The 27,996-nt window shown below is 56.6% G+C and overlaps 1 protein-coding gene across 2 annotated transcripts; it reads right to left on the bottom strand.

Moving 5' to 3' along the window:
- Positions 1–42: 42 nt before the first annotated feature.
- Positions 43–27,177, bottom strand: CDHR5 (cadherin related family member 5). Of its 2 annotated transcripts, XM_029059396.1 has the most exons (15): positions 26,930–27,177; positions 26,026–26,210; positions 22,629–22,679; positions 21,781–21,873; positions 21,466–21,564; positions 17,339–17,449; positions 15,545–15,715; positions 12,191–12,281; positions 9,732–9,829; positions 9,396–9,602; positions 7,657–7,770; positions 6,023–6,095; positions 5,190–5,639; positions 1,958–2,118; positions 43–771 (listed from the first exon to the last, which is right to left on the bottom strand). In XM_029059396.1, the coding sequence occupies exons 1-15, from the start codon at positions 27,021–27,023 to the stop codon at positions 277–279; spliced, it is 2,493 nt and encodes an 830-aa protein (XP_028915229.1). In that variant the 5' UTR covers positions 27,024–27,177; the 3' UTR covers positions 43–276. The 2 variants fall into 2 exon arrangements, with proteins under 2 accessions (XP_028915229.1, XP_028915230.1); XM_029059397.1 differs by lacking the exon at positions 5,190–5,639.
- Between the last annotated feature and the right edge of the window lie 819 nt (positions 27,178–27,996).

Raw genomic sequence — 27,996 nt, 5'->3', positions numbered from 1 at the left:
AAGATCGTGAGCGCTGTGTGGGACAGGGACTGCGTCCAACCCCATTATCTTGTATCCACCCCGGCGTTTAGTACAGTGCCTGACACACCGAAAGCGCTTGACAAATTCCTTTCGGAAGATCCTAGTTGGACCTGGGGCAGTCACCCTCCTACCCTCGCCGTGCCTCCCGCGGAGCCCGGGTACTATTTGAGCAGTCAGGTGGTGGCCGAGACGTGATGACCTTTGACCTCTGGCCTCAGTTGTCCCGCAGAGGGGTCAACCACTCCCTGGGCCCCCTCAGATGTGGGAGACGTTGGATTCTGTGCCGGCCTGGTCTCGCGCCGGCCGGAAGGATGTGAATTGAATGGAATTCGCTATTTCTTCCTCTTCCTCCTGCTGCTTCTCCCCTTCTTCTCCCTCCTCCTCCTCCTCCTCCTCCTCTTCATCCCCGACCCGGTCATTGATGACCACCACGTCCACCTCGGCCCCGATGTCCTCTCCGAACCACACCGCCTTGTAGCCGTTCTGTTCCGGCTTCCTCTCCTTGGTCAGGATGGATTTCACCTCCTTGTCGCTCTCGGAGTCCTCCTCCCCGGAGGGGGCTTGGGGGACATCACCCTCCGTGGGGGGCGGCGACGGCGGGCCGCTCTTAGCCTTGTCCCAGGGGGTCTCGTTCTGGTCGACGGGCATGGCTTTCTTCTCCGGCTCGGGTTCTGGGGGCGTCTCCCAGGTGGGAGACTCTTCGTCCAGGAAACTCGGGTTGATGTGAATGCCTCTGGGGTCCTTGTCCGGCTAGGAGGGAGGAGACCGTGGCTGAGGGTGATGGTGGGGATGGAAAGAGGGGAGGGGATCCGGAGCCGGAGTTGGGCTCCCGGGGAGGGTGGGGGTCTTGGGGGTCCCTGATCCCATGGAGAGTGGCCACTGGAAGCCCTGGGTGGTGAAGGACTATCGGGTGTCCAGACCTTGGGGCCTAGGTTGGTGTTTACCCTGCTCATCCCAGACTCCCACTCTGACCATCCCAGGCTCCTCCAGCTCCCTGCCCTGACCAACCCATACTCCTCCATCCCACTGCCCTAACCCCCGGCCATCCCCGGCTCCTCCAGCCCCCTGACCCAACCCCTGGCCGCCCCAGTCTCCTCCACCCCCCTGCCCTGGCCATCCCAGACTCCTCCAGCATCCTGCTCTGATCCCTAGTCACCCCAGACTCCTCTGGCGCCCTGCCCTGACCTGACCATCCCTGACTCCTCCACCGCCCTGCCCCACCCCCTGACCATCCTAGACTTCCCCAGCCCCCTGTCCCTACCCTGGCCACCCCAGACTCCTCCACCCCCCTGCCCTGGCCATCCCAGACTCCTCCAGCGTCCTACTCGGATCCCTAGTCACCCCACACTTCTCCGGCGCCCTGTCCCGACCGTCACAGACTTCCCCAGCCCCCGTCCCAACCCCGGCCACCCCAGACTCCTCCACCCCCCTACCCTGCTCATCCCAGACTCCTCCCCCAACTATCCAGACTTCTCCAGTCCCCTGGGCCACCCCTGGCCATCCCAGACTCCTCCAGCCCCCTGCTCCAACCCCTGGTCATCCCAGACTCCTCCACCCCTGTGCCCCACCCCCGACCATCCTAGACCATCCGACCATCCAGCCCCCTCCCCCATCCCGGTCATCCCAAACTCCTCCATCGCCCCGCCCTGACCATCCCAGACTCTTCCCCCAACCATCCCAGATTCCCCCGGCCCCTTGCGTCGACCAACCCAGATCTCCCTCAGCCCCTGCCCTAAACTCCGGTCCCGCCCCCAGGATATAAACCCAAGAGGACATCTTGTCCCAAGTTCCCTCTGCCTCTCCCAAGATAGGAATACTAGGACCAAATCCCCACCCCCCTCTTCTCTATCAATGGCCAGAGAACTGTCTCTCCCCCCCAGAGACTCCGTCTCTGCCCACCTTGCCTCGTCCAACGGGCCCCGGAGGACTCTCTCACCGATTTAGTCATGAAGTAAGTCTGGAACCGAGACCTGTGTTGCTTGTAGAGCAGGACCCCGAGGGCCACCAGGCAGAGGAGGAGGAGAGCCCCCAGGACCCCACCGAGGATCGCCATGTCCTGGGAGTACTTGGACTTCTCGATCAAGACGGGCACCCCCTCTGCGGACAAACGGCCTGGATGATGCTTCCCCTTCACAGCTCGGGCCTCAACCTTTCCCACGAGACCCCGGCACTTGGGAGACGGTTCCCAAGAGGCGACCTGGTAGGGGCCTGATATTTTTGGGAGGCGGTCCCGAAGGGATGACTGGGTGGAGTCTCCGCACTTGGGGGCCGATCCCTAAGGGATGACCAGGTGAGGCTCCGGCACTTGGGAGACGGTCCCTAAGGGGTGACCTTGTGGAATCCCAGAACTAAATAATTAATAATTGTAGTATTTAAGCGCTCAAGGTGTGCCAAGCACTGTACTCAGCACTAGGGTAGATACGTGATCATAAGGTCCCACATGGGGCTAAGTAGGGCAGAGAATGGGGATCGAATCCCCATTTGGCAGATGAGGGAACTGAGGCATAGAGAAGTGAATAATGATTATGGTACTTAAGCGCTTACTATATACCTAGCACTGTTCTAAGCACTGAGGTAGATACAGGTTAATCAGGTTGGACACAATCCCTGTCCCACATGGGACTCACATTCTTAATTCCCATTTTTTACAGAAGAGATCAGTGAGGCACAGAGAAGTGAAGTGACTTGATCGAGGTCACACAGCAGACAAGTGGCAGAGCAGAGATTAGAATCCAGGTCCTCTGACGCCCAGACCTTTTCCACTAGGCCAAGCTGCTCACTTGGGGGAGGGTCCCTAAGGGGGGTGAAGGGGTGTGACCCCAGCCTTAGGGAGAGGGTCCCTAAGGGATATGACAAGTGTTTAGGGAAGCAGCGTGGCTCAGTGGAAGGAGCCCGGGCTTGGGAGTCAGAGGTCATGGGTTTGAATCCCGGCTCCGCCAGTTGTCAGCTGTGTGACTGTGGGCAAGTCACTTCACTTCTCTGTGCCTGTTACCTCATCTGTAAAATGGGGATTAAGACTGTGAGCCTCATGTGGGACGACCTGATTACCTTGTATACCCCTGCGCTTAGAACAGTGCTCTGCACATAGTAAGCGCTTAACAAATACCAACATTATTATGAGCATGTGGAGTGGTGGGGTGGGGTCTCTCTGGGCTTGGGTCTGTGCTGGTGTCCTCCTCCTTCTCGAGGACCCCCTGGGTCACCTCCCCACCCCAAACTGGGCTCCCTCAGCCCCCTCTCACCCCAGACCTGGGGCTACAGCGGGCAGACCTCCTGGAGGTGGGGCTACGGCTGTGAGCGGCGAGGAACCCGGGCCTGGGAGTCAGAAGGATCTGGATTCTAATCCCTACTTCAGCACTTGTCTGTTGTGTGACCTTGGACAAGTCACTTTACTTCTCTGTGCCTCGGTTGCCTCATCTGTAAAGTGGGGAGCTCCCATGGGGAGCAGCGTGGCTCAGTGGAAAGAGCACGGGCTTGGGAGGCAGAGGTCATGGGTTCGAATCCCGGATCCGCCACTTGTCAGCTGGGTGACTGTGGACAGGTCGCTTAACTTCTCGGGGCCTCAGTGACCTCATCTGTAAAATGAGGATTAAGACTGTGAGTCTCATGTGGGACAATCTGATTACCCTGCATCTACCCCAGCGCTTAGAACAGTGCTCTGCACATAGTAGGCGCTTACCAAATACCAACATTATTATTATATTACGTGGAACGGGGACTGTGTCCAACTCAATTTGCTTGTATCCACTCCAGCACTTAGTACAGTACCTGGCACATAGGAAGCGCTTAATAATCTTATTATTATGCACCTGTGCACTGAGACCGTGGAAACGCAGAGACCGTGGAGAACCGACTGAGGTCACACAGCATGGGAAGGACGGAGCCCGGGCTCGATCACGCGCCGCGCACCCTCCTCCTCAGGGTGTCCTTCCTCTCCCCTAGCCGGTCCCCAGGGAGGTGCCTGGCCCCTCTGTGCCCCAGCACCGAGGCTGGGAGGGCAGGGTGAGTCTCAAACCCAGGACTTTGAGCCTCTGCAGCTCCGGGGTTGATGATTAACGTGGTCACCTGGGCCGCTGTCAGCCGGAAACTGGACTGTGCGGCCAGAGCAGGCCCGAGGGGTGCGGTTGGGGGTGCGTTCCTATCCCGGCCTGGAGGGCAGACCTGGAGGGGAGGCCAAAGAGGATGGCATCCGGATCCCAGGACTGGCAACTCTCCCAGCTGGCACCAGGCTTGGAAGAACGGGATACGGATGTGGGGGAGGGACAGTTCTCTGTAGACTGGAAGCCCGTTGTGGGCAGGGAACGTGTCCGCTTATTGTTCCGTTGTCCTCTCCCAAGCGCTTAGTACAGTGCTCTGCACACAGTAAGTGCTCAATAAATACGGATGAATGAATGAATGAGAGAGGGGTTCCACCGGGGAGGGGTGGTGGAAAAAATGATGGCGTGGAAAAAATTTAGAGGGTGGGGCGAAGGACTGAGCCTTGAGGCAGTCAGGGGTCCGGCCTCTGGCCCGGGACCCTTGCCCAAGCTCGCTGTGGGCAGGGAATTGTCTTTTTACTGTTCTATTCAGGCATTCATTCATTCAATAGTATTTACTGAGCGCTTTCGTTGTGCAGAGCACTGTAGTAAGTGCTTAGGAGAGTACAATTTAACAATAAGCGGGCACGTTCCCTGCCCACGACGAGCTTACAGTCTAGTAGTACTCTCCAAAGCGCTCAGTACAGTGCAGACAGTAAACAGACACGTTCCCTGCCCACAAAGAACTTACGGTCTAGACGGGGAGACAGACATGGATAGAAATAAATAAATGACGGAGACGGATATAAGCGGTGCGGGGTTGGGAGGACGAGACGGATAAAGGGAGCGAATCAGGGCGGCGCAGAAGGGAGTGGGAGAAGAGGAAAGGGGGCTTTAGTCAGGGAAGGCCTCTTGGAGGACACTCCCCGGCAACACCACCCACCCTCCCTTACCCCCGCCGGTCATTGTTTCTCGGCCTCCCGGTCCCGGGCGCACACGGCCAGCGGACCGGGCTCTGGCGAAGGCCCCGGGTGGGCCGGGGGGCTGAGGCGGGATCCCGACCCCCACCGGCAGAACGGAGCCACCCCCGGGGGGGGGGGGGCAGAGGTGACAGCGAGGACCCGAGTTTGGGGGGCGTGGCGGTGGGGTTACCTGTTGAATCAGGGGGGCGGTTAGTCTGCCCCGTAGTCACCGCAGGAGTGGATGGCTCGGGGTTTCCCGTCGTAGATCCCGGTGGGGTGGTGCCGGTGGAACCCCCCGGGATGGGGGTCAGGGTCCCTGCCCCCGGGCTGGTCTTGGTGGTGGAGAGGGGGCTGCGGGAGGGGGTGGGGTTTGGGGGGCTGGAGGTCTGGGGGGACTCGGGGCTGGGGCCCGTCTGTGTGGTGGTGATGGTGGTGGTGGAGGAGGCCGGGGCGGAGGATCCGGACGATGTGGGCGAGGGGGTGGCGGTGGATCGGGACAGTGTGGGCGAGGGGGTGGCGGTGGATCCGGACAGTGTGGGCGTGGGGGTGGCGGTGGGCAGTGTGGAGGTGGGGCCGGATGTCTCAGGGGTAGGGGCCGGGGTACCGCTGGTGGCCGAGGTGGGGACGGCCGTCGTCCCACCTTTCGGGGCCCCCGCGGGGACACCAGACGCCGGGGTTAGTGGAGAGGACCAGAGCCCGCGCTGCCGCCCCCGGCCCCGCCGTACCCAGGGGCCCCCCGTCTCCCGTCCTGCCTCAGTTGCCCTGGGGCTTCAGCAGGTCCGATCCCTTGGGGCAGAACTGGGCTGGGCCTGACCTAGGAGCCAGAGGTCATAGGTCATACCCGGAGGTCTCCGTCTCCATAAGCCTCTGGGGGGAAACGGCCCAGCCGGGGCTGGATTGGACCCCCTTGGGCCACGTTTCAGGGTTGGAGAGACCCCCAACGCCCCGCAGACTAGGGCGAAGGGGTCGGCGGGTTGCCCTCCTCCAACCCTCGGTCCCCCGCCCCCCTCTGAAGGAACCCACCTGGGCCAGCTGTGACCGTCACCTCCAGATCCGTCTCGGCTTTATCGAAAGTCATCTCGTCCAGAGCTTCGACCTGCGGGGGAAGGGCCCGGACCGCGGGGATGGGGCTTCCGGGGGCTGGGGCATGGGGTTGGACGGGGATGGGGTCCGGGACTCGGGGATGGAATTGGGGGATAATGACAATAATAACTGTGGTGCCTGCTAAAAGCTTACTACGTGCCAGGCACTGAACGAAGCGCCGGGGTCCCCGTCCCTCATGGAGTTCACAGTCTTAATCCCCATTTGACAGATGAGGGAAAGGAGGCCCAGAGAAGTGAAGTGACTTGCCCAGGGCCACACAGCAGAGAGGCGGCAGAGCCGGGATTAGAACCCACGTCCTCCGACTCCCAAGCAGGTGCTCTTGCCACTAGGCCGTGCCGCTACTACTACTAACTAGATACTAGTTATATAGATACTAGATAATAATAGTTACTAATAACTAGAGAAGCAGCGTGGCTCAGTGGAAAGAGCCTGGGCTTTGGAGTCAGAGGTCATGGGTTCGAATCCCGGCTCTGCCACTTGTCGGCTGTGTGACTGTGGGCGAGTCACTTCACTTCTCTGGGCCTCAGTTCCCTCATCTGTAAAATGGGGATGAAGACCGTGAGCCTCACGTGGGACAACCTGATTACCCCGTATCTACCCCAGCGCTTAGAACAGTGCTCTGCACAGAGTAAGCGCTTAACAAATACCAACATTATTAATAGACTGTAAGCCCCTCGATGGGCAGGGATTGTCTCTCTCTGTTGCGGAATTGTCCATTCCAAGCGCTTAGTCCAGTGTTCTGCACATAGTAAACGCTCAATAGATATTACTGAATGAATAACACTAGGGGAATTGGTTCAGCCCTTTCTAGGTGCCAAGGACTGTATTAAGCGCTAGGGTAAAAGACAAGATAATCAGATCAGACACAATCCCTGCCCCTCATAGGGCTCTCACCGTCCAAGTAGGAGGGAGTAGGATTGAATCCCCATTTTACCGACGAGGAAACCGAGGCCTAGACAAGTTAGGTAACTCGTCACCCGGCAGACAAGCGCCAGAGGCAACATTTGAACTCAGGTCAGGTTCTCTGCCTTCCAAGCCCTGCTGCTTCTCAGATTCAGGGGAGCAGCCCCCCACCCCAGCAGTCCCCGAGGTGTGGATAAAATAAATAAAAATAAATAGTGGTATTGGTTAAGCGCTTACTATGTGCAGAGCACTCTTCTAAGCGCTGGGGGATACAAGGTGATGAGGTCGTCCCACGTGGGGCTCACAGTTTTAATCCCCATTTTACAGATGAGGGAACTGAGGCCCAGAGAAGTGAAGTGACTTGCCCAAAGTCACCCAGCTGGCAAGCGGCGGAGCCGGGATTCGAACCCATGACCTCTGACTCCCGAGCCCGGGCTCTTTCCACTGAGCCACGCTGCTTCTCCGATCCAGGAGGAGGGACGGGACCTACCCTCACCACAGGTCTGCTAGTTCATTTTCCAGCCGGTTCCCCAGCGGGCCCTCGGGTGGTCTGGGCCTCGGCAGCGGGCACCTTGGCACGCCCTCCCCGCTCGTTCCCCGGCCCCCCTGCCCCGCTCTCGGAACCCCCGGCCCCGGAGAAGGGAGCTCACCTTCATGGAGAACGTCTTCGCTTCCCCCAGCTTGGCCCTGGTCAACACGATCCCTTGGACCACGTCGAAAAGGTCGTTCCCCAGAACGCGGTAGCGGATGGCCGGATTGTAGCCCTGAAAAACCCGGCCAGGGTGATGCGTGAGCAGCGGTCCTCGCCGGCCGAGGGGCTCGCCTACTCTAGTCACTCCTTCCGTCGTACTTATTGAACGCTTACCACGTACAGCGTACTGGACTAATTAGGGTACTTACTAAGCGCTAGACTGTAAGCTCGCTGTGGGTGGGGACTAATGATCATAATAATAATATTTATGGTATTTGTTAAGCGCTTAGTGTGTGCCAGCCACCGTACTAAGAGCTGAGGTGGATACGAGCTAATTGGGTCGGACACAGTCCCTGTCCCACGTGGGACTCCCGCTCTCAATTCTCAGTTTACAGACGAGGTGACTGAGGCACAGAGAAGTGAAGTGACCTGCCCCAAGGTCACGCAGCAGACAAGTGGCGGAGCTGAGATTAGAACCCATGACCTTTTGACTCCCAGGTCCGTGCTCTATCCGCTATGCCAAATATGTCTGCTTATTGAGAAGAAGCGCGGCTCAGTGGAAAGAGCACGGGCTGGGGAGTCAGAGGTCATGGGTTCGAATCCCAGCTCTGCCACTTGGCAGCTGCGTGACTGTGGGCAAGTCACTTCACTTCTCTGGGCCTCAGTTCCCTCATCTGTCAAATGGGGATTAACTGTGAGCCTCACGTGGGCCAACCTGATGACCCTGTATCTACCCCAGCGCTTACCCCGGGCTCTTGCCCCTTCGGCAGAAGGGACCAGCTTCCGGCTCGGGGAAGCCCAGTGGGGGCAATAGTTACTGGGTAGGCGTGAGGTGGGCAAAGGGCATGGAGTGGGCGTCATGGACAGAGCCCGGGCCCAGGAGTGAGAAGGTCGTGGGATCTAATCCCAGCTCCACCACTTATCTGCTGTGTGACCTTGGGCAAGTCACTTCATTTCTCTGGGCCTCCGTTACCTTATCTGTAAAATGGAGACTGTGAGCACCACATGGGACGGGGATTGTGTCCAACCCGATTTACTTATATCTACCCCAGCGCTTAGTCCGGTGTGTGGCACATAGTAAGTGCTTAACAAATGCCATTATTATTATTATTAAGAGAGGCCTGGGGTGGAGGAGTTACGGGCAGGTGGCATACCAAGCAGATCGGCAGCTGGCAGGTGGAGAATAGGGCCTCTTGCCCTTCCCCTTCCCCTGCCCCAAGCCCCACCCCTGGCCCCATGCCTCTGTCCTGTACCCCTCTCCTGGACACAGGGCCCTGCCCCTGCCCCTCCTCTGGCCCTGTGCCCCTGTCCCATGCCCCTCCCCTGGCCCTATGGCCCCGCCCTGGGTCTCTCCCTCGTGCCCCCGCCTCATGCCCCCCACCCGGTCTCATAACTCTGCCCCATGCTCCCCCCGGCCCCATGCCCCTCCCCCTTGCCCACTGTCCCTCTTCTGGCCCTGCGCCCCTGCCCCAAACCCCTTCCTTGGCCCTGTGCTCCTTTCCTGTGTCCCTCCCTGATGTCCCTGCCCCATGCCCTTCCTCTGGCCCCATGCCCCTAACCATTGCCCCTCTTCTGGCCCTGTGCCCCTCTCCCATGCCCCTCCCCGGCCTTATACCCCTGTCCCTTATCCCTTCCCCGTGCTCCTCCCCTGCCCCACACCCTTCCCCCCCACCCCATCCTCATCCCGCAACCCATTACACTTTGGAAGTCTGCGTCGGTGGCCCTGAGGATGAGAAGGCTGCTGGGGTCCGCCAGGTCCCTGACGGGAACGTTGGGCCCGCTGCCGCTGGGTAGGGTGCCCCGGTACTGCTGCTTCTCGAACACTGGTTGGTTAGCGTTACCCACAGCCACCTGCAGCGTCACCTGGGTGGTGCTCCATCTCTGTTTATTGATCACCTGTTCGGCCTGGGGAAGGGACGGGGATGGAGGGAGGGGGCAGGGTGACCGGCGTGGAGGGTGGAGGCCGGACGGGGGCACCGAGCGGGGGTCCCCAGCCCTCCCCGGGGACCGGACCCACCGTCCCCGCAGCCTCACCAGGATGCCCAGGTTGAAGGTCATGTTGGTGTGGACGGCTTTGGTCATCGTGATGCTGCCCGTCTTGGAGTCTATCTTGAACGTGTCATTGGTGTTTCCTGAAAGGACACGGGGTGGGGGTCACCATCCCCCTCCCCCCACAAAGGCTCCCCAGCTCCCCTTCTAGACTGTGAGCCCAGTGTGGGCAGGGATTGTCCCTCTTTATTGCTGAATTGTACTTTCCAAGTGCTTAGTACAATGCTCTGCGCACCGTAAGTGCTCAATAAATACGATTGAATGAATCCCTGTAGACTGTAAGCTCGTTGAGAACCTGGACTGGATTCATTCCTTCACTAAGCGCTCCATTCATTCATTCAATCGTATTTATTGAACGCTTACTGTGGGCAGAGCACTGGACTGAACGCTTGGGAAGTACAATTCAGCAACAAGGAGAGAGCTCCATGTGGGACAGGGACTTTGTCCAACCTGATTAATCTGTATCTAACCCAGCACTTAGAACAGTGCTTGGCACATAGTGAGCGCTTAACAATACCATTAGTATTAGTATTATTCCAATTGTCTCCAATTGTCCCAGCCCCATCCTTAGCCCCAGCCCCGGCCCTGTAACCTTGGCATTATCCTTGACATCTCTCTGACCTGGAACACCCTCCCTCTTCATATCTAAAAGACCACCACTACTCTCCCCGTGGCTCAGTGGAAAGAGCCCGGGCTTGGGAGTCAAAGGTCTTGGGTTCTAATGCCGGCTCCGCCACTTGTCAACTGCGTGATTTAGAGGAAGCCTCTTAACCTCTCTGCGCCTCAGTAACCTCAACTGTAAAATGGGGATGAAGACTGTGAGCCCCACGTGGAACAACCTGATGACCTCGTATCTATCCCAGCTCTTAGAACAGTGCTTGGCACATAGTAAGCACTTAACAGATTCCATCATTAATTAATTAGTCTTCAAAGCCTGATGAAATCCCATTTTTTTCGAAGAGGTCTTCCCTGACTAAGCCCTCCTTTCCTCTATTCCCTCTCCCTTCTGTGTCACCCGTGCACTTGATCTGACCTCTTTAAGCACTTGATATTCAACCCACCCTCAGCCCCGCAGCACTTATAAAAAGCCGCGTTTAATGGGAGTCAGAAGGACCTGGGTTCTAATTCCGGCTCCACCACGTGTCTGCCATGTGACCTGAGGCAAGACACTTCACTTCTCTGGGCCTCATTTCCCTCGTCGGGAAAATGGGGATGAAGACTGTGAGCCCCATGAGGGACAGGGACTGGGTCCAACATGGTTAACTCGGATCTATCCCAGCTGGGCCGATAGTAAGCGCTTAACAAGTACCATAATAATAATAATTATTATTAAAATGTCCAGATCCTTAATTTATTTTAATGTCCGTCTCCCCCTCTAGACTGTAAACTCCCAGTGGACAGGGTTTATCGTGCACCAACTCTATGCAGCGCACTCTACCAAATGATAATAATAATTATGGTACTTGTTAAGCACATACTATGTGCCAAGCACTGTCCTAAACCCTGGGGTGGATACGTGCAAATCGGATTGGACACAGTCCCTGTTCCACATGGGGCTCACAGTCTTCACCACCTTTTTACAGATGAGGCCCAGAGAAGTTAAGTGACTTACCCAAGGTCACATAGACAAGTGGCGGAGCCAGAATTAGAACCCATTTTCTTCGGACTCCCCGGCCGGGGTTCTAGCCGCTGAGCCATGCTGCCTCTCAACGCTATCGATCTCCCGCTCTGGGCTGTAACGCCCTTACGGGTAGGAAACGTCTGCGGACTCTTGTATCGTCCCCTCCCAAACGCTTTGGTCAGTGTTCTGCGCACAGTAAGTGCTTATTTCTATTCATGGCTGTCTCCCCCCGTAAGCTTGGGGTGGGCAGGGAATGTGTCTGTTTATCGCTGTATTGTAATAAGGTTGGTGTTTGTTAAGCGCTTCCTATGTGCAGAGCACTGTTCTAAGTGCTGGGAGAGACACAGGGTCATCAGGTTGTCCCACGTGAGGCTCACAGTCTTCATCCCCGTTTTACAGATGAGGGAACTGAGGCACAGAGAAGGGATGTGACTTGCCCACAGTCACACAGCTGACAAGCGGCAGAGTCGGGATTGTACAGAGACCGCGATGATTATTATTATTATTACGCTCCCAAACATTTAGTTCAGTGCTCTGCACAGAGTAAGCGCTCAATAAATACGATTGAATGAACGAATAAATACCCGTGATTGATTTCCTCATCGGTCCAGACTTCAACCCCAGCCCTAGTGAGGCTGAACTTTGCCCTGCCCAGACCCCACTAAGCCCAGGGGGACAGAAATGTGAGGCACCCAGGGTTTCAGGGGACCCAGAGGCTCCCCCATCCCGTCCGGGGGCTCGGCGGTGACTACAGGGGGCTCCCCTAAAGCGGAGAGGTTAGCGGGGGTGGGTCGGCGGGGTGGGGACCCCCCCGTCCCCTTACCATATAAAATTCGGTACTGGATTTCCTCATCGATGGCCCTGTCACCGTCGATGGCTTTGAGGGGACCGGGGTATAGAGTCACAGCCTCCGTCTGCAGAGAAATGATAGTCCCGGGGGGCCGGGAGGGGGTCAGCGAGGTCAAGGGGAGGGGGTCAGTAAGGCCACGGGGAGAGGTCAGCGTCACTTCCCTTCTCTGTCCCTCAGTTTCCCCAACTGTAAAATGGGGATCCAACAGTTCCCTGGATTTCCCCAACTGTAAAATGGGGATCTAACATCTGTTCTCCCTCCTGCTTAAGACATGAGATGACCTGACTACCATGTATCTCCCCCAGTGCTTAGAACAGTGCCTGGCACATAGTAAGCGCTTAACAGGCACCTTAATAATAAGCAGGCCAAGAGTACAACTGGACTAATTTTCCCTATAGCCTGGCCCTGGATTATCCACACCGTGGATTATCCACACGGTGGATCGTCCGGGCTGTGGGATATCGGCGTTGTGGGATATTCAATTTGTGGGACAGTCACGTTGTGGAATGTCCAGGCTGTTTATTGTTCTTGCTGTGAGTTATTTGCTCTGTGAGATATCCGCCCTGTGGAACATCCGTGCTGTGAATTATCCACACTGTTAATTATCCGCCCTGTGGAACATCTGTGCGGAGAGTTGTCGACGCTGTGGGCTGTGGAACATCTGCACCCTGAGATCTCCTCACTGTGAAAGATCTGTGCTGTGGGTTATTCGTGCTGTGAGATATCCGCACTGTGGAACATCTGTGCCGTGGGTTGTCCACGCTATAAACACGCTGTGGAACATCTGCCTGTGGGTGGTCCGTGCTGTAGGGTAGAAGCACTGTGAAACAGTTGTTTATAGGTTGTCCACACAATAGGGTAGAAACACTGTGGAAAATCTGTGCTGTGGGTTATCCGCACTGTGAGTTATCCACACTGTGGAAGCTCTGTGCTGTGGCTTATCCGCACTGTGGAACATCTGTGCTGTGCGTTGTCCACGTTATAAACGTACTACGGAACATCTGTGCTGAGGGTTTTCCGCACTGAGAGTCATCTGCACTGTGGAACGTCTTTGCTGTGGGTCGTCCACGCTGTCAACATGCTGTGGAACATCTGCGCTGTGGGTTGTTCACGCTGCAGGGTAGAAGCGCTGTGAAACATCTGCGCGTGAGTCGTCCATGTTGTAGGGTAGACATGCTGTGGAACATCTGTGCTGTGGGTTATCCTCACTGAGGGATAGATGCACTGTGGGCTATCTTCCCTGTGGGTTATCCTCACCGTGGGTTAACCGCGCTGTGGTTTGTCTGTGCCGCGGGGTGTCCACATCATGGATTATCTGCAGAGCGTGTTATCCGCACGGTGCGTTATCCACACTGTGGGTGGCCTGCGCTGTGGGTTGTCCACATTATAAACATACTATGGACCATCTGTGCTGTGGGTTTTCCGCACTGAGAGCCATCTGCACTGTGGAACGTCTTTGCTGTGGGTCGTCCACGCTGTCAACATGCTGTGGAACATCTGCGCTGTGGGTTGTTCACGCTGCAGGGTAGAAGCGCTGTGAAACATCTGCGCGTGAGTCGTCCATGTTGTAGGGTAGACATGCTGTGGAACATCTGTGCTGTGGGTTATCCTCACTGAGGGATAGATGCACTGTGGGCTATCTTCCCTGTGGGTTATCCGCACCGTGGGTTAACCGCGCTGTGGTTTGTCTGTGCCGCGGGGTGTCCACATCATGGATTATCTGCAGAGCTTGTTATCCGCACTGTGCGTTATCCACACTGCGGGTGGCCTGTGCTGTGGGTTGTCGGCGCTGGCTGCAGGTCGTCCACACCGCCGGCCACCTATCACTTTTTTCTAAGCTCCTTCTAGCGGAGAGTTTCCCTTCTCTTTGTCCTGTCTTATGCCAGGGAGTCGTCTCTGACCCGTAGTGACGCCGTGGACACATCTGGCCCAGAAGGCCCCACCTCCCCCTGCAACCGTTCAGGTGGTGGATCCATGGAGTTTTCTCGGACACAATCCGGAAGAGGTTGACCACTGCCTTCTTCCGCGCCGTCAATTCGAGTCTCCGCCCTCGACTCTCTCGCGGGCAGCCGCCGCCCAGCACGGGGGAGTTTTGACCGGTAGCAGGTGGCCCGCCACTCACTAGCCACGGACTCTCCGTTCCGTCGTCGAGGCTGGTAGAGGACTGGAAACTCTCCAACTCCGATTTCTACATGCCCACACTCAATGACCGTGCTGCTCTCTCTCTCCCTTTCCCCTTTCACTATTCCCCTCCTCCCTCTCCTCCCCCCACCCTCTCTCCTCACTCTTCCTCAGGAAGTGGTGTGGTTTAGTGGAAAAAGCCCGGGCTTGGAAGTCAGAGGTCGTAGGCTCTATTCCTGCCTCCGCCACTTGTCAGCTGTGTGACTTGGGGCAAGTCACCTACCTTCTCGCTGCCTCAGTTCTCTCATCTGGAAAATGGGGAGACTGTGAACCCCATGTGGGACAACCTGAGAACCTTGTATCTACCCCAGCGCTTAGAAGAGTGCTTGGCACATAGTAACAAATGCCATTATTATTATTATTCTCCCTCCCCACCCCCTTTTCTCCCTCATCTCTCTCTCCCCCTCTTCTCTTCTCCTTTCCCTCTCCCTCTCCCTGTCTCTCCCTCCCCCTATTCCCTCCCTATCTTTCTCTTTCTCTCCCCATCCTCCCCTCTCTCCCTCCCTCTGTCCCCCTCTCCCTGTCCACTCCCGTCACCAGTGCCTCGGTGCCTCCCTGATTTGGATTATCTGTGGTTTTACATGATCCGGGCCTCTTGCACAAACTGGTGGGTTCCAACTTCTGGATCCTCAGGGCCCTGAGGCCAAAGGAGGGGGCTGACCCACAGGTCACCCTGGGGAGGAGGAGCGACGATTTTTGGGGGTGCCCATCCAGCCCTTTATGGGCTCCTGCCCCTTAACTCAGCTCCACAGGCCCCCTGGCTTCTCATCACCCAGCATCTTTTTTTTCTGGTATTTGTTAGGCACTTAATAATAATCGTTATGGTAATTGTTAGGCGCTTACTATGTGCCAGGCACTGTCCCAAGTTAGATACAAGGTCATCAGGTTGGACACAGTCCCCGTCCCACATGGGGCTCCCAGTCTCAATCCCCATTTTCCAGATGAGGAAAATGAGGCCGGGTAAAGCAAAGTGACTTGGCCCAGGTCATACAGAAGTGGCAGAGGCGGAATTAGAACCCATGACCTCCCGACTCCCAGGTTCTACCCACTATGCCACGCAGCTTTTCGGGCCCTCCCCGAAACTAGCTAAGGAGGAGTTTTGCTGGGGGGCGGCCTGAGGCTCCCCCCGGGCCCCGCCGCCGGTACCTGGACTTTGTCGATGGGGATGGAGCCTCGGTAGCCGGTGTTGATGCAGATCTTGCCGTCGGTAAAGGCGCAGGGCAGGAACCAGGGGGGCCGCAGGTCCGCCTGCTGGATGCTCACGGTGACCGTGGCCGTGGCGTTGTGACCGCCTGGATCGTTGGGGTCCTGCGTGTCCTGCCGACGGACGGACGGACGCGGGGACGGTCACCCCCTCCCCTCCAGGACCTGCCCCCTCCCACCTCACCAACCCTCCTGTGGCCACCCCACGCTGGGGCAGGGGGCCCGGGATCATCAGCCGTTCGGACAATCCTATTTATGGCCTAGTGGGAGTCAGAAGGTCATGGGTTCTAATCCGGGCTCTGCCACTTGTCTGCTGCGTGACCTTGGGCCGGTCACTTTACTTCTCTGGGCCTCAGTTCCCTCATCGGTAAAATGGGGATTGAAACTGTGAGCCCCACGGGGGACAGGGACCGAGTCCAACCTGCCTTGCTTGAATCTACCCTAGCGCTTAGTATGGTGCTTGGCATATACTAAGTGCTTAACAAATACCATAATAATAATTATTATTCTTATTATTGAGTGCTTGCTGTGTGCAGAGCACTGTGCTAAGAGCTTGGGAGAGGACAATACAACGATAAACAGACACATTCCCTGCCCACGAAGAGCTTATGATCTAGAAGGGGAGCCTCCAGAGAGTATCAAGTCGAATGCCCGAGGGCTTGAGGAAGCAGCTGCCCCCTTTTATTTTTTTAATGGCATTTGTTAAGAGCTTACTATGTGTCAGACACTGGACTAAGCGCTGGGGTTGATACAAGCTAATTAGATTGGACACTGTGCCCATCTCGCGTGGGGCTCCCGGTCTTCATCCCCATTTTACGGAAGAGGAAACTGAGGCCTAGAGGTGGGTCCAGTGGCAGACACTGGACTACGCGCTGGAGTTGATACAAGCTAATTAGATCGGACACTGTGCCCATCTCACATGGGGCTCACAATCTTCATCCTCTTTTACACACGAGGGAACTGAGGCCTAGAGGTAATAATAATAATAATGTTGGTATTTGTTAAGCTCTATGTGCCAAGCACTGTTCTAAGCGCTGGGGTAGATACAGGGTCATCAGGTTGTCCCACGTGAGGCTCACAGTTAATCCCCATTTTACAGATGAGGTCACTGAGGCACGGAGAAGTGAAGTGACTTGCCCACAGTCACCCAGCTGACAAGTGGCAGAGCTGGGATTCGAACTCATGACCTCTGACTCCCAAGCCCCGGCTCTTTCCACTGAGCCACGCTGAGGGGGGAAGCGACTTGCTCAAGATCACAGAGCAGATAAGTGGCGGAGCCGGGATTAGAACCTAGGGCCTTCTGTCTCCCAGGCCCGGGCTCTACCCATTAGGCCACCTTCTCCAGAGGTAGGGGAGGGGGAGCAGCAGGAGGACCTGTGACCCCGGTCCCACCCAGTGATGTCACCAAGTCCAGAAGTCCCACCCCTGGAAACCCCACCCAGAGCCTGGCCATGCCAGGAATTTATCCAGTTAAGCAACATTCCTCAGATCACACAGCGAGTGACCAAACCAAGGCTCAAGGACCTCGGCGTCAACCTCGCTCAGAGAGGTTAAGCGATATTCCCCAGCTCACACAGCAAGGGACCAAACCAAGGCTCAGGAGACGCGGAAGCAGCCTGGCCCAGAGAGGTGAAGCGATTTTCCCCAGGTCACACGGCAAGGGAACCAGGCCAATGCCCAGGGCGCCGAGGGACGGAGGCAGGGAGAGCCGGAGCTGGGAGACGACGGGACACTGACCCGGGCAATGAGGTGGAACGTCATAGAGTCGTTTCTCTCATAGTCCAGAGTCTGGTTCAACTTTATGGCCGGGTTGTTCACTGCCACCAGGGCGAAGTAATTGTTTGCGTCCTGCAAGGGTCGACAAGGGCGAGAAAGAGGAGAGCGGGGCTGAGGGGGAGACCGCAGAGAGAAGCGGGGAGACAGAGACAAGCGGGGAGACAGAGAGAACACAGGGCATAGACACTCTCCCCTGCCTCCCCCACCAACCCCCTGCCCCGGGCTCTGTCTTGAGCTGTTTTGACTCAATCGATCGTATTTAGTGAGGGCTTGCTGGTGCAGTGCACTGTCCAAAGCGCTTGGTAGAGTGATAATCATAACAACTGCGATATCTGTTAAGCTCTTACTATGCGCCGGGCACCGAACTAAGAGCAGGGGTGGATAGGAGCAGCTAGGGTTGCCCTGTCCCACCTGGGGCTCACGGTCTTAATCCCCATTTGCCAGATGAGGGAACTGAGGCCCAGAGAAGTCAAGTGACTTGCCCAAGGTCACACAGCAGACAAGTGTCAAAGCTGGGATTCGAACCCTGACCTTCAGACTCCCAAGCCCTTGCTCTATCCATTACACCATACACCATATTCCATTATATTGTCCTCTCTTGGTTCTCCGCTTATCTCTCTGGCCGTTCATTCTCGGTCTCTTTCGTGGGCTCCTCTTCTGCCTCCCACCCCCTGAATGAGGGGGGTCCTTCAAGGTTCAGTTCTGAGTTCCCAAGCAGCATGGCTCAGTGGAAAGAGCCCGGGCTTGGGAGTCAGAGGTCATGAGTTTGAATCCCGGCTCTGCCACTTGGCAGCTGTGTGGCTGTGGGTAAGTCACTTCACTTCTCTGGGCCTCAGTTACCTCATCTATCAAATGGGGATTAACTGTGAACCTCACGTGGGACAACCTGATTACCCCGTATCTCCCCCAGCACTTAGAACAGTGCTCTGCACATAGTAAGCGCTTAAAAATACCAACATTATTATTCTCCACCTACACCCCCTCCCTTGGAGATCTCATTTGCTCCCATGACTTCAATTCCCACCTCTATGCGGATGATTCCCAAATCTCCATCTCCAGTCCTGAGAATAACGTTGGTATTTGTTAAGCGCTTACTATGTGCAGAGCACTATTCTAAGCGCTGGGGGGAGATACAGGGTAATCAGGGACACCTCATGAGGCTCACAGTTAATCCCCATTTTCCAGATGAGGTCACTGAGGCCCAGAGAAGTGAAGTGACTGGCCCACAGTCACACAGCTGACAAGCGGCAGAGGTGGGATTCGAACCCATGACCTCTGGCTCCCAAGCCCAGGCTCTTTCCACTGAGCCACGCTGCTTCCTGATCTCTCTCTCTCTCTGCAGTCTCACATTTCCTCTTGCCTTCCAGCCATCACTACTTGGATGTCCTCCCATCACCTAAAGCTTAACACTTCCAAGACGGAATTCCTTATCTTCCCACCGAAACCTTGCCCTCCCCCTGACTTTCCCATCACTGTAGACGGCACCACCACCCTTCCCGTCTTGCAAGCCTGTAACAATAATAATAATGTTGGTATTTGTTAAGCGCTTACTATGGGCCGAGCACTGTTCTAAGCGCTGGGGTAGACACAGGGGAATCGGGTTGTCCCACGTGGGGCTCACAGTCTTAATCCCCATTTTACAGATGAGGGAACTGAGGCACCGAGAAGTGAAGTGACTCGCCCACAGTCACACAGCCGACAAGTGGCCGAGCCGCTGACCTCTGACTCCAAAGCCCGGGCTCTTTCCACTGAGCCGCACTGCTTCTCTGATCTTGGTGTTACCCTCAACTCCTCTCTGTCATTCGATCCACATATTCAATCCATCAACTAAATCCTGTCAGCCCCATCTTAACAACACTGCTAAAATCCGCCCTTTCCTTTCCGTCCAAATGACTACCACGTTAATACAAACACTCATAACAATAATAATGTTGGTATTTGTTAAGCGCTTACTATGTGTTGAGCACTGTTCTAAGCGCTGGGGGAGATACAGGGTGATCGGGTTGTCCCACGTGAGGCTCGCAGTCTTCATCCCCATTTTCCAGATGAGGGAACTGAGGCACAGAGAAGTGAAGTGACTTGCCCACAGTCACACAGCTGACAAGTGGCAGAGCTGGGATTCGAACTCATGACCTCTGACTCCCAAGCCCGTGCTCTTTCCACTGAGCCACGCTGATCCCACCCGGATGACTGCATCAGCCTCCTTCCTGACCTCCCAGCCTCTTGCCTTCCCTACTCCAGTCCATACTTCACTCTGATGCCCGGATCATTTTTCTACAAAAAACGTTCAGGACGTGTCACCCCACTCCTCAAAAGACTCCAGGGGTTGCCCGTCCACCTCCGCATCAAGCAAAACCTCCTCACATTGGCTTTTACGCCGTCCATCCCCTCGCCCCCTTCCTACCTCACCTCGCTGCTCTCCTCCAACCCAGCCTGCGCACCCCGCTCTTCTAATACCAACCTTCTCACTGCGCGTCGGTCTCACCCGTCTTAACCACGTCCTGCCTCTGGCCCGGATCGCTCCCCGTCCTCAAATCCCACAGACAACTACTCTCCCCCCTTTCAAAGCCTAATCGAAGGCCCATCTCCTCCAAGAGGCCTTCCCAACTAAGTCTCTCTTTCCACTTCTCCCGTTCCCTTCTGCGTCGCCCTGACTTGCTCCCTTTGTGCACCTCCCAGCCCCACGCCACTCATGTCCATATCTTTTATTTATTTAAATTAATATCCGTCTCCCCCACTCTGGACTGTCAGTTTGTTGTGGCAGGAAATGTATCTGTCGTATTGTCCTCTCCTAAGCACCTAGTCCAGTGCTCCGCACACAGTAAGCGCTCCAAAAATACGATCGAAGGAACGAATGAATATACCATGCCGCACGTTTTAACGGAGTTGGTAGACACATTCCCCGCCCACAGTGTGCTTACAGTCTAGAGGGAGAGACAGACATTAATAGAAAGAAATTACAAATCTGGACTTCAGTGCTGTGGGACTGAGGGAGGGAATAGCAAACCCTTCAAGGACAAAAGGTGACACAGAAGGGAGAGGGAGGAGGGAGATCATTCATTCACTTACTCATCCTTATTATCGTTCATTCATTCATTCAATCATGTTTATTGAGCACTTACAGTGTGCAGGGCACAGTACTAAGCACTTGGAAAGTACAATACAGTAATAGAGAGAGACAATCCCTGGCCACAACGGGCTCAGAGTCTAAAGCGGGGGAGAAAGACATCAATTCAAGTAAATAAGCAGCAATATAAATAGAATTATAGATATAGACACATATACATATGTCCTGTGGGGAGGGGAGAGGAGAAGAGCAAAGGGAGCGAGTCGTGGTGAGGCGGAAGGGACGGGGAGCTGAGGAAAAGCGGGGGTTAGTCTGGAAAGGCCTCTTGGAGAAGGTGCATCTTCAGTAGGGTGAATGGATGGTTGCATTGGACTCTCCCAAGGGCTTAGTACAGTGCTCTGCACACAGTAAGCACTCAGTAAATCCCTTTGAGTGAATGAATGTATTGAGTGCTTACTGTGCGCGGAGCACTGTATTAAGCGCTTGTGAGAAAACAAAAAAAAAAAAGGACAATTTCCCTGCCCACAACAAGCTTACAGTCTAGAGAGAGACAGATAATAAGGGAATAAATAACGGATCTGGACATGAATGCTGTGGGGCAGAGGGAGGGGGGAAAATATCAAGCGCTTAAAGGGGACAGTTCCAAGGACACGGGCGAAGCAGAAGGGAGACGGAGGAGGGAAAATCAGAAATCCTGTATCCTCCAGGGCCCCAGAGATCTCTGGACCTCCCCCCCCGCTGGGTCAGGCTAGGTGCCCGGACACCCCTGCCCAGTTGAGGCAGGTAGGCAGTGACCGCTCCTGGCCCAGAAGCCCCCCGACAACGCTCGGTCCTTGAGGGGTGGTCCCGGTGCAGAGATGGGGGGTAAGGCCCAGTGGGCTCGGGCAGGAAGTGGACACGGGTTGGGCGTGGGGCCGTACGAGAGGCTGGGCAAGGGGGTGGACATGGACCTGGTGTGGGTGAGGGATGGGACATGGGGGAAGGGGTGGGCATGGATGAGGTGAGGGGAGGGGGCGCCTACCGGATTGAGGCCCTGAAGTTCGTAGAACAGGGTATCCCCGTCCTTGTCCTCTGCCTGCAGCCGGTCCTCTGAGATGACCACCGTGCCCACTTGGGTGTCCTGGAGCGGATGGACAGACGGATGGACTCCCGGCCCCCCGCGGCCTGCCCCTTCACCCTCCCGGGCAGCCCGGCCCAGACCCCAGAAAGGAGTTCCACACAAGTTCCAGACCTCCCACCGACCTACCCACTCCCCGCAACCCGGGTCGCCCCCCTCCAGGGCACGCGGCCTGGCTCCCTCCCCTCCCCCAGAGCGGGCGTTCCACATCCAACACACCTCGCTCACGTTCACCGTCAGCTGGGGCTCACGAAAAACAGGCCCGTTGTCGTTCACGTTGCCAACGTACACTAACACGTTCAGCCGTGAGACCTGGGGGTGGGCGGGGCCCAGCACGGTCAGGGGACTGGCCCAGGGTCACACGGCCCTCAGGCCTCCCCCCCCCCCCCGCCTCAGTCTCCTCAGGCCGCGAGACACCTAGCTACTCCAACCCCCTGTCTCCAGTCTCCCTCTAATGATGATAATTGTGGAATTTAGAGATAGGTTAAGCGCTTACAGTGAGCCCGGCACTGTACTAAGCAATGGGGTGCTGTCGGCTTCCGGTGGGCAGGGAATGTATCTACCAGCTCTTTTCTATTGTCTACTCCAAGCGCTTAGTCCAGTGCTCTGCACACGGTAAATACCATCGATGAATGGCACTGAACTGTGGTATTGGTTAAGCGCTTACTATGGGCCAGGCCCTGTACTAAGCGCTGGGGTGGATACAAGCTAATCGGGTTGGACCGGGTCCCTGCCCACATGGGGCTCCCAGTCTCCATCCCCATTTTTCAGATGAGGGAACTGAGGCCCAGAGAAGTGAAGTGACCTGCCCACAGCCACACATCAGACAAGTGGCGGAGCCGGGATTAGAACCCAGGTCCTTCTGACCCCCAGCCTAGACTGAGCTGCTTCGCATCTAACAATGGAACAGACATTATCCAAATGGTTAGTACAGTGCTGGGCACACAGTAAGCGCTCAGTAAAAACCGTTGATGGATGGATTGACCCCTGGGCCTCCGCGGGGGGTCTCTTCCCCCCGGGTCCTCTCCCCCCGCCGGCCGGCCCCCTCCCCCACGGCCCATGCTCACCGGGCTTTGGCCCTTCTTGCACACCAGGTAGGCCATCAGCGTTTGGTTCGTCTGCGGGACAGGTCAAAGGTCACCGGCTCCCGCCACCAGTCCCCCAACACCCCCCATTTGGGGGGCAGGTTCAAGCCCGAGACCCCCGGACCGACCCGCGGCCTCTACGGTCTTCGGGCCCTTCTCGAAGTGACCAGCCGGCCCAGGTTGGATGGGACAGTCCGGCCTTCTGGGGCCCTGTCCTGCCCCCCACAGAGCCAGACCGGCTGGGTATCTGCTGTTGTGTTTGATGATAATAATTGTGTTAATAATAATGTTGGTATCTGTTAAACGCTTGCTATGTGCCGAGCACTGTTCTAAGCGCTGGGGTAGACACAGGGGAATCAAGTTGTCCCACGAGGGCTCACAGTCTTAATCCCCATTTTCCAGATGAGGGAACTGAGGCACCGAGAAGTTAAGTGACTTGCCCTCAGTCACACAGCTGACAAGTGGCAGAGCCGGGATACGAACCCATGACCTCTGACTCCAAAGCCTATGCTCTTTCCACTGAGCCACGCTGTGTTATTTGTTTAGCACTTACTAGGTGCCAGGCACTGTACTAAGCGCTGGGGTGGGTATGAGCAAATCAGGTTGGGCACAGTTCCTGGCCAACAATGGGGCTCACGGTCTCAATCCCCATTTTCCAGATGAGGGAACTGAGGCCCAGAGAAGTGAAGTGACTGGCCCGAGGTCACACAGCAGACAAGGTGCTGGAGCTGGGATTAGAACCCGGAACCTTCTGTCTCCCGGGCCGGGGCTCCAGCCATTAGGCTACACCGCTTCCGCACTTGGATGTGGGGGATCCAAGGGGGACCAGCTCTTCCCAGTAAGAGTGAACGAGCCCAGTCTCTCCCTTCCCTCCCGCCCCCTCCCCTTCCACCCTCCAGGCTCTCTCCCTTACCCTTGTCTGCCATGGAGACACAGACAGGGGGTCTAGATCTGGGGTCTGGGGGTCTTAGAAGCGGTGCGGCTTAGTGGCTAGAGCCCAGGTCCGGGAGACAGAAGGTGGTGGGTTCTAATCCCGGCTCCACCACTTGTCTGCCGTGTGACCTCGGGCAAGTCATTTCACTGGGCCTCAGTTCTCTCATCTGTAAAATGGGGATTAAGAGTGTGAGCCCTATGGGGAACAGGCACTGGGTCCAACCTGGGAAATCTCAATCTACCCCACCACTTAGAAGAGTGCTTGGCACAAGGTAAGCACTTCAGTATTATTTATTATTATTATTATTATGTTATTTGTTTAGAGCTCACTGTGTGCCAGCCTCTGCACTACGTGTCGGGGTGGATACAAGCAAATGGGGTTGGACACAGTCCCTGTCCCACGTGGGGCTCACAGTCTCAATACCAATTTTCCAGATGAGGTCACTGAGGCCCAGAGAATAATAATAATAATGTTCGTATTTGTTAAGCGCTTCCTATGCGCCAAGCACTGTCCTAAGCCCTGGGGTAGATACGAGGGAATCAGGTTGTCCCACGTGGGGCTCACAGACTTCATCCCCATTTTACAGATGAGGTAACTAAGGCACAGAGAGTGAAGGGACTCGTCCGAGGCCACACAGCAGACAAGGGGCGGAGCGGGTATTAGAACCCATGACCTGCTGACTCCCAGGCCCCGTGCTCTAGTCATTATGCCATGTTGCTTCTCTACTGTAATGATTATTGTTATTACTGGGATAACTGGGCTTGGGGGGGCAGGAAGTTGGACAGAGACCTGTTAGCTGCCCCCCAACGCCCCAAGCTTCCCCCCGCCCCTCCACCCGGCTTCCACCCACCCCCAGACCTGCCGGGCGACCCCGCTCCTCTCTTGCCCAGGCCTGACTGACTCCTGTCCCAGAGCATCTTCTCACAGGGACTATCAGACTTCACCCAGTGTGGGTGGGGAGCGATTGGGGGGTGGGAGGGGGCCGTGCTGGGGACCCTCTTACTGCCCCAGGGTGATGGAGAGGGGGCTTCAGCCTTCCTCGGCCCCCCCCCCCCCACCTAGGGGACGTATCCCTCTCCCTTCCCCTCCCCTCAGCACTGTACTCGTCCGCTCAACTGTATATATTTTCATTACCCTATTTATTTTGTTAATGAAATGTACATCGCCTCGATTCTATTTAGTCGCCACTGTTTTTACGAGATGTTCTTCCCCTCGACTCTATTTATCGCCATCGTTCTCGTCTGTCCGTCTCCCCCGATTAGACCGTAAGCCCGTCAGACGGCAGGGACCGTCTCTGTTGCCGACTCGTTCATTCCAAGCGCTTAGTACAGTGCTCTGCACATAGTAAGCGCTCAATAAATACTATTGAATGAATGAATGAAAAAATATTGATTTCTAGTCACGTCTCTCTCCCCCTCTCGACTGTGAGCTCCTTGTGGGCGTTCATTCATTCAATTGTATTGATTGAGCACTTACTATGTGCAGAGCACTGTACTGAGCGCTTGGAAAGTACAATTCGGCAACAGATAGACACAATCCCTACCCGACAAGGGGCTCATAGTCTAGCAGGGGGGAATGTGTCTGTTCTACTGTTCTATTGTCCTCTCCCAAGTGCTCAACACAGTGCTGTGCATACAGTGAGCACTCCAAAAATACGAATGAATGAATGAATGAATGAATGAATGGCCGTCACTGCCTGGTTGGTGGTGGTGGAGAGGAGTCTGGATTCCCAGCCCCACTGGACTCAGATCCTGAGATTAGACCCTGATGCCAAGGTTGGGGGTCCGGGGGGTGGGGATGGGGGTGTCTCAGTTCCAGGATTTTCCTGGGGGAGGACTGGGGGGTCCCCATGGGGGAGGGGGATTTAGAAAACAAGTCTGTTCTCAACTCCTCCCACCCCATCCCAGCTGCAACTGCCCCAGTGGTCCCAGCGTCCCCAGCCCCCCAGTGGTCCCACCATCCCCAGCCTCCCAGTGGTCCCACCATCCCCAGCCCCCCAGTGGTCCCACCATCCCCAGCCCCCCAGTGGTCCCACCATCCCCAGCCCCCCAGTGGTCCCACCATCCCCACCCTCCCAGTGGTCCCACCATCCCCACCCTCCCAGTGGTCCCACCATCCCCAGCCCCCCAGTGCTCCCAGCATCCCCAGCCTCCCAGTGCTCCCAGCATCCCCAGTCTCCCAGTGCTCCCAGCCTCTCCAGCCTCCCCAGCCTCCCAGTGGTCCCAGCCTCCCCAGCCTCCCAGTGGTCCCAGCCTCCCCAGCCGTCCCAGCATCCCCAGCCCCCCAGTGGTCCCACCATCCCCAGCCCCCCAGTGCTCCCGGCATCCCCAGCCTCCCAGTGGTCCCGGCATCCCCAGCCTCCCAGTGCTCCCAACATCCCCAGCCCCCCAGTGCTCCCAACAGCCCCAGCCCCTAGTGGTCTCAGCTCCCCCGGCCCAGCCTGACCTCATAGTCCGGGGCCTCGGTCAGGAACAGCTGGTGGCCTTCGACTCTGAACATGTCCTGGTGGATGGATTCATCCAGGTGCAGGCCCTGCCCCTCCGGCACGCTGATGTTGGCAATGGCCTCCTTGGGCAGGGAGTTCTCCTTGACTTCAGTGACTTTCCAGGCCAATTCACAAGCTTGGAGCCCTGGAAGGCAGGTAGGCAGGCAGGCAGTCTTCAGTCTTCTGGACCTCCGAACCCAGTCTTCCCACCTTCCAGGCTCCCCAGTTCTACTTTCCCCCGCCTCTATGCTCCCCCATACAGCTCTCCCCCACCAATTCAGCCTTCCCCAACCTCTGTGCTCCCCCAGTTCAGCCTTCCCCCACTTCTTTGCTCCCCCCAATTCAGCTTTCTGCCACTTCTGTGCTCCCCCAACTCAATGCTCCCCCATTAAACTTTCCTTCACCTCTGTGTTCACCTAAATTAGCTTTCCTCCACCCCTGCGCTCCCCTAATTGAGTCTTCCCCAACTTTTGTGCTCCCCAAATTCATCTTTCCCCCAACCTGTGTTTCCCCCCTCTGTGTTGCCCTTATTCGACTTTATTCCACCTCTATGCTCCCGCAGTACAGCCCTCCCCCACCTCCGTATACCCCCAGTACAGCTCTTCTCCACCTCTTTGCTTCCCCCAGTCCAGCCTTCCTCCACCTCTGTGCTCCCCCAGTAAAGTCCTCCTCTTCCCCTTCCACGCTCCCCCAATCTAGCCTTCCCCATCCTCCGAGCACCCACAGTGCCACTTCCCCCTGCCTCCGTGCTGCTGGCCAAGATATAGCCTTTCTCTGCCTCTGTGCTGTCCGGTCCGACTTGCCCCCCGCTTCCGAGCATGCCCTCATCCCCCAGTCTGCTCCCCCCGGAGCCCCTTTACTCACCCTGGGCCTCGGATACGCCAGGGCACAGCAGTAGCAGGAGAGACAGGAGCGGCGGAAGCCGGGCCCACGTCCCGAGCCGGGCTCCGGCCATCATGGCACAAGCCTGGGAGTGGGGCCCGGGGCTCAGCTGGCGTCCCGCGGCCCCTCGGGCCACACCGCCGAGGTCTCCGAGACTGACAGACGAAGGCCACCGGAGTCACATCCCAACCGGCGACGGCAGAGGGACACACTTCCGAGCCGGGCTCCGGGCTGGGCTGGGCCCAGCTGGGCGACCTTTGAGTCCCGGCCTCGTTAATGACTTATTTGCTGCGAGCACCTGCGGGGCTGATGCTGCCTTCGGACCCGCCCCTCCGGGGACGGAATCCCTGCTCCTCTCCAACGCCACTGCCTCCGGGAAGCTTTCCCAGACTTCCCCTACCTCCCCGGTGGCCTCCACCGGGCCCGAGAAGCAGCGTGGCCTAGTGGGTAGGGCACAGGCCTGGGAGTCAGATCTAATCCCGGCTCCACCATTTGTCTGCTGTGTGACTGTGGACAAGTCACTTCATTCATTAATCATATTTATTGAGCGCTTACTGTGTGCAGAGAACTGTACTAAGCACTTAGGAAAGTACAATACAACAATAAAGAGCCACATTTCCTGCCCACAATGAGTTTACGGTCTAGAGAGGGGTTACAGTTTTCTTCGAATCCCGGCTCTGCCACTTGTCAGCTGTGTGACTGTGGGCAAGTCACTTAACTTCTCGGTGCCTCAGTTCCCTCATCTGTAAAATGGGGATAAAGACTGTGAGCCCCACGTGGGACAACCTGATTCCCCTGTGTCTACCCCAGCGCTTAGAACAGTGCTCGGCACATAGTAAGCGCTTAACAAATACCAACATTATTATTATTACTTATCAGCTGTGTGACTGTGGGCAAGTCACTTCACTTCTCTGGGCCTCAGTGACCTCATCTGGAAAATGGGAATTAAGACTGTGAGCCTCACATGGGACAACCTGATGACCTTGTATCTCCCTCAGGGCTTAGAACAGTGCTCTGCCCATTGTAAGCTCTTAACAGATACCAACATT

Source organism: Ornithorhynchus anatinus, chromosome 3, assembly GCF_004115215.2.
Source record: "Ornithorhynchus anatinus isolate Pmale09 chromosome 3, mOrnAna1.pri.v4, whole genome shotgun sequence".
In the NCBI taxonomy this organism is placed as follows: Eukaryota; Metazoa; Chordata; class Mammalia; order Monotremata; family Ornithorhynchidae; genus Ornithorhynchus; species Ornithorhynchus anatinus.
Note: the sequence above shows the minus strand (reverse complement) of the source record. Positions and strands in the feature narration are given on the sequence as shown.